The 16507-nt window shown below is 43.4% G+C and overlaps 1 protein-coding gene across 2 annotated transcripts in view; it reads left to right on the forward strand.

Moving 5' to 3' along the window:
* rgs9.S (regulator of G-protein signaling 9 S homeolog) overlaps positions 1–16507 on the forward strand; it is a 72735-nt gene that overhangs the window by 14097 nt on the left and 42131 nt on the right. For both annotated transcript variants that reach the window (XM_041578511.1, XM_018237800.2), the window contains exons 3-4: positions 2623–2673; positions 13236–13342. In XM_041578511.1, coding sequence (XP_041434445.1) covers positions 2623–2673; positions 13236–13342 — 158 coding nt within the window. The remainder of the gene's footprint in view (positions 1–2622; positions 2674–13235; positions 13343–16507) is intronic.

A 16507-nucleotide genomic window follows, 5' to 3' on the forward strand; every position in this document is an offset into this window, starting at 1 on the left:
CATATTGGGACACCATAGTTAGATATTTCCCCTCCTTTATAACTGATCCATTGCTTTTCTTTATTAGTGGTGCTGCATTCGTTTTTCCTCATTAATTAGAAGCTTTATAACCCTTGAGCTGTGTGGTTTCAGACATGGCAGGTTCAGGTTGGATGCAGGTCATCCTAATACCCAGGTGTCTATGGTTTCCACTCAGATTTTCTTCCCTATTAAAGGGCATGTAAAGGCAAAAAAAATTTACTTCATTTAATGAAAAAGAAACCTATCTACAATATACTTTAATTAAAAAATGTGCACCATTTTTAAAACATTTTTTTGTTAATAATACCAATGAATTTAGGCCAAATATGAGGGCCTGTAGGGTTTTATTCAAAGGCAGTGGTGAGGAAAGGGCACGGGGGCCTAATCCTATTGTACTCTGTTACCCTTGTTTGTTATCCACCATTTATTCCCTGTTTGTTATAGCTAAGGTAATGCACTGCGTCGGCGCTATATAAATAAATGATGATGATGATGGATGGTGTTTATTCTCCTTGTAAAGCAAAAGCTTCTTTTCCATCCTAAGGGAAGTTGCCTCACGAGGAAACTTCGGTGACTTCTGAAATCGAAGTGCTCCGAGTGCCATCCCGCCGGCGATTTACATTCTAGCCGGCAGGGGAGGCAGTTTGGGTAGTTTAGCCGACCCGAAGTAGAGGAGGTTTGTCATCGGGCGACTAATTTCCCTGAATCGCTGCGTGTGTCTCTACCCTAAATGATTTTGCTAAATTGCTCAAGGACATTTATTATGTATGAGAGAATGCTTCAGGGTTTAATAGACAAATACAAGAGTCCTCTGCACTCAACCCATTATCAATATATTTAAGACAGAGACATTTTGTGCTACTGCTACTGAAAAATGCCTTACCCTTTAAACAACACATGGATTGTTTGTCCATATATTGCAATATATTTAAGCTGAACAACTACGTCAAAGTCATCCCATATCTGGCCAGTCCTACACTCAATTTTATCTGATTCATTAAGAATTCTATTGCTTCATTATACATTTTACAAAGGGACTAGGTTTTACCTGCAACTTACTTGCTGCTTTCAAAGTAAAACTCCCAAACTTGGCTGCCCTTTTATTAGACACCAGTGGGATCACTTGACTATAGCTGGGAAGGGTGGGGGCTACAACATGGAGCTGGTCACTCAGGCCAGAATTTGTTGGAAGGCCACCAAGGCCTGGGCCTAGGGCGGCAGGATTTTAGGGGGCGACATGCTGCTCAACTACATCCACTTTGGTTCAGAAACACTGGGGATGCACAGGAGATATAATCCGGCCCTGTGGCCACTGCTCCTATATGAACTATAACAAACAAGGGAAAGTTGTGCTCACCGCTAGTTTTTAAAAACACTAAGCGGGGGTGCAATGAGGGTGTGACCACAAAATTCACACAAATACAAGAGATCCTCTGCACTCAACCCATTATCATTATATTAAGGACATTGAAACATTTTGTGCCTTAAGATACTAAAAATGCCTTCCCCTTTAAACAAAAGGGGTGCTTTAGAGATGCACAAGAAAGAGCTATATTATCAGATCCGGATTTGTGGAAAGGCAACAAAGGCCCGGGCCTAGGGCTGCAGGATTTTAGGGGGCCGGCGTTCTACCCAACCACAACCACATTGGTTTGGAAGCTGTAGTTCTGCTCATGAGATAAAATAGTTATTTAAATTTCCTGTGTGCTAATCCCCAGTGCTCCCAACTTGATGATGAAAATATCTGCATGTACTGGAAGGAAGGGTAGGGGACAGGGGTGACGAACAGCAGGGGGCCTAGACGTGCCCACTATGTAAATCTTATATTATTGGGTAATGGTTTTGGTTTGAAATGGACCAGAACAATAAAATGCTGGTAAGATAGTATAGTTTATAGTCACCTGGCCCTTCCATGGGGCCACAATGAAATGACCTGTGAATGTCCCAGATCCAAGCTTTATACTGAACGCCTGCCCACTCCTACAAGCCTCGCTCCCTTTGTGACCCACTACTCACATGTTTATGTCTCTTGTGGCCCCCTGAGGGCAGTTGTGTTCTCTGTACTCATCATGTGGCCCCTCTTGACCTGCACTGATGAAAAAGAGGCAAATGGGGTGGGGGTAAAGGGGGCCATCAGACAGAAACAGCAGCCCTTGGAGCACATCTCATTAGGGTTTTTCGACCTGCCCTTTGTGAATGCAGGGATGCCAAAAGCAGGCAGCTCTGTATTCATGAAGGGACACAGGTCTCTGTACCAGTTTATTTAGCAGATGGCCGACAAATTGCAATTGGCTATCTGCTTTGTCTATTTTCATTTTTTGCGTGTGTAATTTGTGAATTAACATGTCATTAGTTTGGATTTTCAAAAACTCAGTGTTTGATAAATTAGTTTATTATGGCCTTTACAGTTCTGCACCAATTGTATTATTATTTACACACAGTATAATGTTTATGCAGTTGTCACAAATTGCTGCACAGTTCCGCGTAGAGGCGGTAACTATTTTTATACGGTTAATGGTCGGTTCATGATTACGAGGTTCGACATGTCTCTTCATTAATGCAAAATCAGCTTTGATTGAATTTGTGTTTATTCCGATACAGGGAACGACGTGGTTGAATGGCTAATTCAGAAGCTTTCTATCAGTGAGGAAGGTGAGTGAGTCGCTCTGCTCTTTGCCATGACTTGAATTTCACTGGATGTGATTTGAAAGGGTAACTGAACCTGTAAACTAACAACAGTTGTGCAAATACGGCTATTGGAGTGCATCTTCTTAAAGGAGAATTCAACCCCCTAGGTGCAAAAATCCCTCCCCTCCCTCCTGCCCCCGGCCTACCTCCCCTCCGGGCAAATGCCCCTAACTTGTTACTTACCCAGGTCCTCTCCAGCAGAGTTCACGGCAGCCATCTTCTCCCGAGCGCTCTTCTTCCTCTATTCAGCGGCGTTTGATGGCGCATGAGCAGTAGGAGTCATTTACCGGTAAGGATCTACTGCGCATGCAGCAAAAGTCAAAGAAATCGGAAACTTTGTGACTTTCGTGCACATGCGCAGTTGGAGGCATTTGCCGGTACGGAGCTAGAAAGAAATGTCTTTGGGGCAAATTTACTAAAGGGTGAAGTGACTAACGCTGGCAAAAATTTGCTAGCGTGACATAATTTCAGGACTTCGCAGATTTACTAATGAACGTAAATTCGCAAGTGAAGGAGATAGACTGAAGTGGTACTTTGCACTCTAATGCCAGGTGAATTTTCGCGGATGCGGATTTTACTGAACGTCGCCTCTTGCACCAGACTTGCCTTCGCCACCTCAGACCAGGCAAAGTGCAATAGATATAGATAGCAGTTCCCAAAAAAAAATTGAACATTTTTCTAAGTCCCAAAAAACGCTGGCGACTTTTCAGTTTTTCAGGGTGATAGGCTGCAAAAGATCGTACATTTTTTTTTAGGGTACCCGGCTTCCCCCCTACATTTCCTAACATATGGCACATAAACTATACAGTGGGCTCATGTGTAGGGCATTATAACAACTTTATTTTATTTTATTAAGGTTCTCTGGGCTTGTGCAGTGTAATGTATTTGATGCAACATATACGTCCATTGAAATTTAACTACCCGCCGTATGCAAATTAGCCATTGTTAGCGCAACTTTGCTTTGCTTGCCGAATTAACGCTAGCGAAAATTCACCATCGTTCGGCGCCCTGGACACAACTTCGCATTTTCTTGAATTAGCGTTGTCCTGGCGAATTTTTCGATCATTTTCGCCTGGCAAAGTGTTTGAGCGAAGCCGTCGTTGGCGCAATTTTGGAGGTAAGTAAATTTGCCCCTTTATTGGATATCAAAGCCACAGGATCCTTGGGGGAAGGTGCAAGACTCTAGGAAATAGTGGGGTCTCCTTTATTACAGTATGCTTTCTTAATGTAATATCTGGGGGCCATCATCAGCAACCCTCTTTTTTCTCTGGGGCACTATACAGTATGAGAAAAACACTTGCATTTCGGGAATCCAAAAATGGCATTATACATGGAGGGTGAATTGATAGGAATTACTATCTTTACTCGTCATCTGCTCATCAGCTCTTCTCTTGTAACCTCTTCACATCTTCAGCATTTATCTGTACCACCTGTCTGGATTTACATTCCACATTCCGTCAAATGATTCATAAAGTTTCATCCATGAAGTGATCTTTTTACATCAGGACATGCTTAGAGTAGCTTACCATCATTCTTCCTGGCTCCTATTAGGTTTACACAGCCTTCTTTTCTACCGCCCAATCCACTGGCTATCACTAGTACTCAGGATAACATTCTATACCTACCCTATGATCATTCTCTAGGAATTCATCTTCACTCATCATCTGCTCATCATCTCTTCTCTTGTAACCTCTTCACATAGACATCTTCAGTATTTCTCTAGAGTTGCACCACCTATCTGGATTTCCATTCCACATTCCATTAAATGCTTCATAAAGTTTTTATCCATCAAATGATCGTTTGACATCTGGACATCCTAAGAGTAGCTTACTGTCATTTGTCCTGGCTCTTAATACGTTTACACACCCGTCTTTGCTGCCAACCAACCCACTGGCTTCCACTGTACTCAGGATAATATTCTAAATCTACCCTATGGTCAGTATTTAGGTATTCATCTTCACTCATCTGCTCATCATCTCTTCTCTTGTAACCTCTTCACATAGTCATCTTCAGAATTTCTCATCACCTTCCTGTATTTCCATTCCACATTCTATCACATTTTTATTCATCATCTGGGCTTCTTTATATATATATTTACTCTTATTCTTCCTGGCTCATAATAAGGGCTATAATGATAAAGCAAGTTGACTGTGTGACTGCTGAAGGGCCCAAGAAATATAGGGGAAATTTACTAAAGGGCGAAGTGACTAACGCTGACGAAAATTCGCTAGCGAAGGAGATAGACTCCAGCTGTACTTCGCTCCCTTACGCCTGGCAAGTTGTACTCTGGCGACGGGACGTAACTACGCAAATTCACTAAGATGCGGATTTTACTGAACGTTACCTCTTGCGCCAGACTTGCCTTCACCACCTCAGACCAGGAGAAGTGCAATAGAGTAGATAGGACTTCCTCAAAAAATAGTTGAAAATTTTTCAAAGTCCCAAAAAACGCTGGTGACTTTTAATTTTTCAAGGTGATAGGCTGCAAAAAGAGCTTGCCGCAGTAACACTAGCGCTACTTTGCCAGCATTCGGTGCCCAATTTCGGATTTTAATGAATTTACGCCTGTCGAAGTGTTGCAAGCGAAGCGAATGCTAGCACAAATTTGTCGCTTAGTGAATCTGCCCCATAGTGGGTTAGTGAGGCACTGATTGATAAGCAGATTTAATGATCTTCATGAATACAATTTAGGTGGGTCCTTACATTTTTATTCTGTGGGGCCCAGTAACTTTTGGTGACTCCAATCTAACTGTAAACTGTTTGCTTGGCATGAGATGTATGGGAAAGTAATATTACGAGGGGCCTTGTAGGTTAGTTTCCATCTTTTATATTTGGCTCCTAATGCCCTTGGGAGTTAGTGGAGGAATTGTCACCATGGGGCAGCGGAAGATGTGAGATTTGAGGTTGGTGGTCGGGAAAAAACTTTTTGGACCACTGCAGACTGGAGAAAGACCAAGGGGAAAGGTGAGTCTATGGGTTACTTTTGGGGTATTTGTGGTCAGAATATGATTTAATCAGGATTGACAGAGCTGTGCGAGATGAAGGGGAGTGACAATTCAGAGATCATGGGAGGGGGTAGCTACAAGTGTGTAAATCTAGGGGGTGGAGTACAGTGCTGGAACCCAAAAAACAAATAACTATCATATACTTAGTATTTATTTAATGTTAGACTTGTACTGAGCCTCAGAGGAAAAAGAATGCTGCGCAAGACTGAAGTAGAAGAAGAAAAAAATAATGATAATAACATAAATGTTTAAATATGGAAACTGAAGCAAAAGGATGATTTCAGACTTAGGATCACTGAGGCCATTTTTATTTTAAGCTCCATTTAATCTCCCTCTCCCATAGGACGCGTTCAGGTGCTACGACTGTATAGTGATACCAAGTTACACCAGTTACGCATTGGTCATGTTGGATTCCACAGGGGCCCTCTGAGTGTCTGTTTATGGATTTCCTAACCCCGGGGGCCGTGCGCTGCCAATTACCCACAGTCTCTTTTATCTCTTTCCTTCCTCTGTTTTTTCCATTTGACTAATTCCCATCTGAGTGTCTCACATCTGCCGAGGAACAGCTTTAAAAAAAACACTTTAGGAATTCATTCAAATGCTGAAAGTAAATAAAAAAACTGCTTTTTTAATGATCCCATTTACCCTGTGAAAAATATTTATTTTGAGGGCATTGAAATTCACCAAGTAGGTTATATTATCTGAGGTTCAATATATTCACATGGATTTATAAAAAATGCCCGGCCTTCTCTAGTTTAATTCACCTCACTGTCACCTTTGTGCTTCCAGATATAGAGGTTGATGCTCTATATATTTATTCTAGGTAGTTAAATAGTAGTTTAAAGTACAAAAATATAGGGGCCTATCGCGTTTTGTGCCTATTGAGCGTGACAGCATTTGTACATAGCGAGGCTCAGCGCCTGTGACTGAGAGGAGGTCCCTTCAGTTTGCAGCCCTGGTGGGCCCCAATGCTCCAGTCCAAATTTGTACCCCCACATTACAGCCTTTTTTAGTTCTTTTAAATAAAAAGCCATAAAGTTATTTTTCTCTTCATTTTTCCTCTTCTGTAGCTTAAAGGAGAACTAAAGTTTAACCAAAGAAGCTAGAAGTGTTGTACATTATGTTTTGTGCTTCTGTACCAGCCCAAGGCAACCACAGCCCTTTAGCAGTAAAGATCTGTATCTCCAAAGATGCCCCAGTAGCTCCCCATCTTTTTTTCTGCTGATTCACTGCACATGCTCTGTGCTGCTGTCACTTACTGAGCTTAGGGACCCACTCACAATATACAGTACACATAGAATAGAAATGTCACAATATAAGGCTGATACACATAATTACTACATGGCAGCACAGAAACCAGTGCAATTATCATCAGAATTGAGGATTTCCTATAAGTAGGAAACTGGTGATTTATAGGCTGCGAGTCTCACTTGCTGAGAGGGATTTGCACCACTATCTACACTCTGATCTGTGCCATTGCCAGCATAGATAACACCTACAAATAATGTTTTCTTTCTCTGAAGGACTTCAATTATAAAGTGTTACAATTAAAGAACAGATGTATTTGGCTATAGAAAATTACAATTTTTGGCGCATGTTTTGATTACAAGGGAGTCGTTAATCCAGGGGTGTTTCAGGGGTCCTTGCCGACTTGAGGTGGCCTTTCTGATGCCGTCCCCACCCGGTGCATACCATTTCAAGTGCCAGAGCTGATGTAGGGGGGGCTGCATCTCTAGTGTGATCGCATTTTCTGCACTAGCAGAGTTGCAATTAAATTTAAAAATTGGAATTTCTGCTCTTAAAGTTACCAAGAGTCACATTTTTGCTGCCCCAGGTAACTTGCAGGCTGTTGCCACCTGGCAGCAGCGACCCTGCATTTAACCTGGGCCAAAGTTCAAGAGCACTCAGAACACTTCAGCCCTGGGTCTGACCATTCCCTCTATACTTTCAGCACAGACTGGACCTTTAAAGGCCTCTTTGCCCACATCTAATGTCACTCAGTGGTCCACAACCAGTAGATTGTGAGCAACATATTGATTTTGCGGCAAGTTTTAGTTGCAGACCCAGGTGTACTGCCAATCAAAGCCTCCTGTAGACTGCCAGTCCACCAAATGGCCAATCACATCACTTATTTTATACCACCCAGGAACATGGCTCATAGGTAAAAAAAAATGTTGGGGATTCCTGACCTAAGTGAAACCTTCACTGTTGAGCAGTTTCATCTTGCTCCTAATATTTATGGCCCTTAATAATTCTCTGTGGGACTCTAGACCTCTAGACACACCAGCCTTCTGCTCAACTTCTGGATAGCATGATTGGGTCTTGCAGAACATCAGGCATACAGGATGGTCATCCACTGCCCAATGTAGTCATTGCCAGATTAGATTGTCCACCTGGTTCTATCAAGATCCAAAAGAGCCGCCAAAAAATATCTAATCTAACAGGAAGATGTCTGTGTTGGTCCCTTAACCCAATGAGTGAGAGATTCTCTTGCAAAGATTACATTGGCTTTATTGCACCTTCATCAGATGCAGGAATCTCCTAGTGAAATTGCATTAAGCACCAAAACCAATGGTTGTCAGACTTTTTCAGTTGAAGACCTAAAGGTCCAACCTTTGCTAAGGACTCCCCTTAGCTCCTAACAAGGTTATACATAACCTACAAATACAGGAAACATTGAAGTATCAGAAATTCAGCCGTAGCTCTAAGAACACCTAGGAAACCAAGGGGTTTCACTCATATCCCACCTTATATGACCATTAATATGGGCTTTCAGTTACATAGTTACATACATAGTTAAATTGGGTTGAAAAAAGACAAAGTCCATCAAGTTCAACCCCTCCAAATGAAAACCCAGCATCCCTACACACACCCCTCCCTACTTTTAATTAAATTCTATATACCCATATCTATATTAACTATAGAGTTTAGTATCACAATAGCCTTTGATATTATGTCTGTCCAAGAAATTATCCAAGTCCCTCTTATAGTCATTAACTGAATCAGCATCACAACATCACCCGGCAGTGCATTCCACAACCTCACTGTCCTGACTGTGAAGAACCCCCTACGTTGCTTCAAATGAAAGTTCTTTTCTTCTAGTCTAAAGGGGGGGCCTCTGGTACGGTGATCCACTTTATGGGTAAAAAGGTCCCCTGCTATTTGTCTATAATGTCCTCTAATGTACTTGTAAAGTCTAATCATGTCCCCTCACAAGCGCCTTTTTTCCAGAGAAAACAACCACAACCTTGACAGTCTCCCCTCATAATTTAAGTCTTCCCTCCCTCTAACCAGTTTAGTTGCACTTAGTCACTGCGCTCTCTCCAGCTCATTTATATCCCTCTTAAAGGGGAAGGAAACCTCGTCGGCGCTAACCCCCCTCCCGTGTATTGCCCCCCCTCCCTCCTCCCCCCTGGCCTACCCCTCCCGCTGGGCAAATGCCCCTAACTTGTTACTTACCCTTCTGCGCAGGTCCAGTCCAGGGAGTTCACAGGCGACATCTTCTTCCACGTGATCTTCTTCCTCCTTTGACCGGCGCATGCGCAGTAGGATCATTTTGCCGGTACGGATCTACTGCGCATGCGCCAAAAGTCACGCACATGCGCAGTAGATCGTACCGGCGAAATGATCCTACTGCGCATGCGCCGGTCAAAGGAGGAAGAAGATTGCGTGGAAGAAGATGTCGCGGGAGGGGTAGGCCAGGGGGGAGGAGGGAGGGGGGGCAATACACGGGCAGGGTCGGACTGGGGGGCCCGGGGCCCATCGGGACTGCTGTCCAGGGGCCCCCGCCCCCCTACTAAAACCCGTCGGCCCAGCCGTTCGGCGCGCATGCGCAACAACGGCGTTTGACGCGCATGCGCAACAACGGCGTTTGGCGCGCATGCGCAATAACTCAGTTCGGCGCGCATGCGCAACAACGCCACTCGGCGCTGCGCATCGCCAAAAATAAAAAAAAATTTTTCCAAAAAAAGGTTCTGGCCCGGCGGGGGCCCACGAGGGTCGGGGCCCACCGGGTTTTTTCCCGGTATCCCGCCGGGCCAGTCCGACACTGTACACGGGAGGGGGGGAGGGGGGTTAGCGCCGACGAGGTTTCCTTCCCCTTTAAGGACTGGAGTCCAAAACTGCCCCCATACTCCAGATGAGGCCTCACCAGGGACCTATAAAGAGACATAATTATGTTTTCATCCCTTGAGTTAATGCCCTTTTTTATGCAAGACAGAACTTTATTTGCTTTAGTAGCCACAGAATGACACTGCCCCAGTTTTCCAGTTTAGACAAATCACTGTGCAAAGTGGCAGCATCCTGCATGGAACCTATAGTTCTGCACAATTTAGTATATCTAGAAGAACAAATTCTCCCCAAATCTCACCCTAACTGACCTGCCCCCCTGCCACTGCTCCAAACCTCTCTAGATGGGCCAGTCCCAGAGTCCTGGAACCACTGGCCTAAATGTTGACCAGTAAAATGGTATAAGAGCAATAGGACCGTTTCTTCAAATAACACTGCATTATATTTTTTTCTGCTTCTGCCATAATCCCTCTTTAATGAGTCCAAGAGAAAGAAAGAGATGGCAAAAACATATTGTAATACATTGTGAGCCTCTGTGGTTTTTGACGATTGTCCCCACGCTATATAATATAGTGAATAAAGTACCCCCTCTTGTAAAATATAAGGATATTATAAGTTTCCGAGGAGTTTCATGACCATATAAAAACACGAGGCCGAAGGCCGAGTGTTTTTATACAGGTCATGAAACTCCGAGGTAACTTCTAATATCCTCATATTTTGCAACTGGGGGTACTTTATTTATTATAATACACAAATTTTAGTGAGTCATGTGACAGAAATGACATCAGAACTCACCATTTATAACTGATGACATCAGAACTCACCGTTTATAAGGATATAATTTACAGGATATTCATGGCTTTTGTGTATTATATACGATATATTCAGAGTTGGGCCAAGTAGTACTTGTGCCTGGGGCAATACTAGCCTGGTACTCTCCACTCAATATCTCCTTATCTTCCTATCTCTGCCCTCCTGAAATTTGTATCTTGAGTCACGGGTGAGCACAGGCAGCGGATTAAACGCTCGCACATCAAGCATCTGCCCTTTGTTTTGAGAAACAAAAGGTTTGGCGTCAGCAGATAGTACAGCAAATGCCTGCGGATCAGAGAGCTTTCACTTGCCTTTAATTATGTATGATATGGGTCCTGCACAAGCAGGGGGGACAGATAAGTCAGGCACTTCCCAGCAGATGCAAAATCAGAATAATGAAGTAAACATTAGGGTGGCAAAGATAGGGAGAATACTCCCTGCAGAAAGGAGAATGAGAGAACAGGACAATATAATAATTGCTTACTTTCCCTTTAAACATACTCAGAATTAATTTGGTGTCCTTTACTGTTGAAAGCAGAACTGTTTACATGAAACTACAGTATATAATTCCAATGTACCATAGAACTGCTTAGTTGAAGGGATCCTGCCACCTCACTAATTTCCATTCCTCCCCAGAGTTGCGCAGCAGGGTTGGCGAACGCCATCTTTGGACTCGTCAGATTCGGTTTAAGGCTCTTGGACAGAGATGTCAGGCCTGGAGCTTGTCCAGCGGAAGCCAGGAACAGATTGGCTTTCCTTCCACATGCTCATGGCTCATGGCAATACGAGAGCCAGAAATTGTATTAGACGTGGCAGAACCAGAGCCTGAACAGGGGGCTCAGGGAACTTTCAAAGAAGGCAACTATGTAGTTCAAAGGAGCCCAGGGCCCCAGGGCTTGACAGGGTAGGGATCAATATAAAAATAGGGGAGTTGCCAGCATAGGTATTCCCCTGCCCTCTTCTGTACTAAGCACAATTCTACAGGAACCACCTTCTAAGTTTGCCCATAGTCGGTACAGAGAGATACCATAAAACTATGGCAGCATAGGTATTCCCCTGTACTAAGCACAATTCAGCAGGAACAGTCCCCTAAGTTTGCTCATGGTCTGTACAGAGAGATACCATAAAACTATGACAGCATAGGTATTCCTCTGTACTAAACACAATTCAGCAGGAACAACCCCTAAGTTTGCTCATAGCCTGTACAGAGAGATCCCATAAAACTATGTCAGCATAGGTATTCCCCTGTACTAAGCACAATTCAGCAGGAACAGTCCCCTAGGTTTGCTCATAGCCTGTACAGAGAGATTCCATAAAACTATGGCAGCATAGGTATTCCCTGTACTAAGCACAATTCAGCAGGAACGGTCCCCTGAGTTTGCTCATAGTCTGTACAGAGAGATCCCATAAAACTATGACAGCATAGGTATTCCCTGTACTAAGCACAATTCAGCAGGAACAGTCCCCTAGGTTTGCTCATAGCCTGTACAGAGAGATCCCATAAAACTATGGCAGCATAGGTATTCCCTGTACTAAGCACAAGTCAGCAGGAACAGCCCTTAAGTTTGCTCATAGTCTGTACAAAGAGATCCCATAAAACTATGGCAGCATAGGTATTCCCTGTACTAAGCACAATTCAGCAGGAACATGCCCTTAAGCTCCCCATAGACGCGACAATTCTTCTTGCCGAACGACCGATTTTAGGGAAGCCCGACCAATCCTTAGAAATTATCGTGTGGTTAGTGGGATTCGAACGATCGTACATCTTACGATTTTTCGGCCGACATCTGTCGGGAAATTGATCGGCCAGGTCAAAAAATCTTTGTCGGTCCCAGTGCAATCTCTCTATGTTTGCAGGGCCAAGCAGGCAGCTCCCCTTTGTTTTCCTGGCAAATTGGTCTTTTTAGTTGATGGTAAATTCGTACGATTGTACGATTGTTCTGAGAAGATCGTGGTCTCACGATCAGGATCTGACCTTTTAGAAATCTCAACATCTATGGCCAGCTTAAGTTTGCTCATAGTCTGTACAGAGAGAGAGTCCATAAAACTATGGCAGCATAGGTATTCCCCTGTACTAAGCACAATTCAGCAGGAACAGCCCCCTAAGTTTGCTCATAGTCTGTACAGAGAGATCCCATAAAACTATGGCAGCATAGGTATTCCCCTGTACTAAGCACAATTCAGCAGGAACAGCCCCCTAAGTTTGCTCATAGTCTGTACAGAGAGAGATCCCATAAAACTATGGCAGCATAGGTATTCCCCTGTACTAAGCACAATTCAGCAGGAACAGTCCCCTAGGTTTGCTCATAGTCTGTACAGAGAGATTCCATAAAACTATGGCAGCATAGGTATTCCCTGTACTAAGCACAATTCAGCAGGAACAGCCCCTAAGTTTGCTCATAGTCTGTACAGAGAGATCCCATAAAACTATAGCAGCATAGGTATTCCCTGTACTAAGCACAATTCAGCAGGAACAGTCCCCTAAGTTTGCTCATAGTCTGTACAGAGAGATCCCATAAAACTATGGCAGCATAGGTATTCCCTGTACTAAGCACAATTCAGCAAACACAGACATATCAGAAGTATCATTTGTATTATTGCTAAATATATATTTGTGCTGATCTTGTTTCTGTTGTTCAGAGGCTCAGCACCTGGGGAATCTGCTGGTTAAGTACGGCTATATCTACCCCTTGAAGGATCCGCGCAATCTCATCCTAAGAGCCGATGACTCCCCCTACAGATTCCAGGTAAGGTTGGCTCCCCATAGAGAGAGAGAGAGTTTAGTTTGGAACTGTTTAATATTAGCCCATTAAAAAGCAACTTTCAAAGTTTTATGGTGTGAATTCCATGTAAGAAAAATCCTTGATAAATGATACAGAATCTCGCCCCCATAGTTTAAAATTAACCAGAGAGATCAGCATTGAATACTAAATATGTGGGAAGAACTGACAAAGAGTGAATCCCTTCCTGCGGTGCCTACAGCTCCCTGCTTGACTCACTCATTAAACTGAATACGTGGCTGCGACAGTTTCAGACTAACGCTGTTTTGTATCTGGACCTGGAAGAAACATAGTGAAGTTGGAATAGGGAATGAGATATGGAATTAAAGAGCCAGAAGACTGGGCGCAGTTCTTCCTATTTAAACCTATCAGTGGCCTTTCTAGCCGGCAGAACTGTAACTATAAGTAAACCTTACAGAGGATCTTATGTCAGGAATTAAACACAATCAAATACTACTTGCGAAAATGGAAATTTAATATAAGCTTCCTCATACTGAAATAAGGAACTTTCTAAATACAATCAATTAAATATGCTGTAATCAAGTTTATCTTCATTATTCCTCTCTCAGCATCTGTTTCTCTTCATTCTCTCTTCATGCAGCAGTTGGGTGTCAGATATTCATTGACAGTTAGATCCAATATATCTTATAGGGGGGCTCCTTTTGCCTAGAAGATGTATTAGAGCTCACTCTATTAAACTCACCAGACATCATGTCTCTCTACATGCAGAATTTGTGCAAAAGGCAGTTATTTTGTTAGATTTTGTTTGTACTGGAATCAGTTATGAGTGAGCTCTAATACATCTGCTAGGAAAGGAGCCCCCCTATAAGATATATTGGATCTAACTGTCAATGAATATCTGACACCCAACTGCTGAATGAAGAGAGAATGAAGAGAAACAGAAAAGGTGTCAATTCTAGTCAGGGGTCTTGTTGCAAAGGAAGGGGGGATCTATCTAATTCACAGGCAGTAAAGAGGATGTGGATAGTGTGGGGGGGGGTAGTTTGTGTGCAGGGTTAAACTGGACATCTGGGAAACTGTATGTCCCCAAGCTAGTCCTGCAACCACTGCCATAACTTGATATTACTGGGCCCCACAGCAAATAATTTTTTCAGGTCCCCAAAGTGTCCTGTCTTACCAATATTTATTGAAATCAGTGTCGGGCTGGCCCACCTGGATACCAGGAAAACTCCCGGTGGGCCCAGGGGTCAGTGAGCCTCTTGCTTCTAACTATTTCATGGTCAGTCCCTATTTCTTTATGGGAAACAATGCTTACTAATGTAAGAATAGAATATAGTATGTAGAGACTAGGAGAATAAAGAGGTTGAGTGAGGAGAGGTGGTATAGTAGTTTGGAAAGTGGGCCCTCGGTCTAAGGTTTTCTGGTGGGCCCCTGGCATCCCAGTCCGACACTGATTGAAATTGAATATGAATTAGGACCTTAAGGGGCTCCTATAGCTCCTGGGCCGCCTGCAGGGTCTGCTTCCTCTGTAGTTATGCCTCTGCCTGCAACCACCCAACAGTCCCACGGTGCCTTGATGTGTGTGGCTGTGGGGCCCGAGTTCCACTTCCCTGGTGGACTCAAAGAACTCCAACACTGTTTGGGTGAGTCTTGGGCAGGGCTTTGCTGTTGGGGAGTGGTTGGGGTTGATCAGGTTGCAATTTAATAGGGTCCTTTGCCCAGGGGACCCAGGCTAATAACTCAAGCTCCTTGGGGTTGGATGTCCCTGCTATATAAGTCGAGTGTGATCCCAAAATTTCTGGTGGTAACCATGACCCCAGACAAGCAAAAGGGACACTATAGGGCTCTTTACTGCCACAACCACAGTTGCGATCATGAGAAAATGGAGCAGCCATTGCACTTCTGTATAGTTTCACTTCTGTATAGTTGCACTTCTGTTTAGTTGCACTTCTGTATAGTTGCACTTCTGTATAGTTGCACTTCTGTATAGTTGCACTTCTGTATAGTTGCACTTCTGTATAGTTGCACTTCTGTTTAGTTGCACTTCTGTATAGTTGCACTTCTGTATAGTTGCACTTCTGTATAGTTGCACTTCTGTATAGTTGCACTTCTGTATAGTTGCACCTGGGGATGCTATCGACCTCCTGTTCCGACTTGTGCATGAGTTATTGCCCCCGGGAAACACTGAAGCTCCGGGTGTGCGGGGTACAGTGAGCCCTTATGACTTTCCCAAGTGGAGCCAATGGAGGCCTCATCTAATGCAAAGTCTTTCAGCACCGACAGCGGTTCTTCCTTCAGGCAAAGGTTCTGTATAAATAGAATGAAATTGGATGTTTTTGTTGTGCTGTGTATAGCGAGGGCAGGATTAACAAAGGAACAAAGGCTGTTAGAAGGTTCTGCTTTCCTTGGTCGGAATAAAGTATGTCAGGAACAATTTAGTCAAAGTCGGGAGCCCGGGTTCATTCTAAAAAAGGATGGGCTCCCAATCAGGTTTTGCCTTCTCCTTTCATTCCTCTAACATGCCATGAATTTGGCAGATGAGCGTCCACTTCTCCGGGGTATAAAAACCAGTGAGACGTGAAGACATTGATTTAACTAGGCTGAGCCCGTCAGCTGCCTGCATTTTGTCTCATCACATTGATGGGAGCCCACAAACTCTCTTGTACATAATGAATGAAAATGCAATTCTAAACAATCCAGTATCTGTCTGGCTGTTTACATTCGATGCACTGCTGCTTCTCACTCCTGAAACAATGTAGCTGAAGCCGGCAGCTTACCACAGTAACAACCAGAGAACAGAAAGGGATAAGAAAACAAATACAGGTATACTGTTATCCAGAATGCTCGAGACCTGGGGTTTTCCAGATAATGGATCTTTCTGTAATTTGGATCTTCATACCTTAGGTCTACTAGAAAATCGTGTAAACATTAAATAAACCCAATAGGCTGGTTTTACTTCCAATAAGGATTAATTATATCTTAGTCTGGATCAAGTACAAGCGACTGTTTTATTACTACAGAGAAAAAGTAAACAGACTATAAAAATTTGGATTATTTGGATAAAATGGAGTCTATGGGAGACGGCCATTCCCTAATTTGGAACTTTCTGAATAATGGGTTTCTGGATAATGGATCCCATACCTGTATTGTTTTTAGTAGCAGTTACATTGA

The sequence above is a fragment of the Xenopus laevis genome, chromosome 9_10S (assembly GCF_017654675.1).
Source record: "Xenopus laevis strain J_2021 chromosome 9_10S, Xenopus_laevis_v10.1, whole genome shotgun sequence".
NCBI classification, from domain to species: Eukaryota; Metazoa; Chordata; class Amphibia; order Anura; family Pipidae; genus Xenopus; species Xenopus laevis.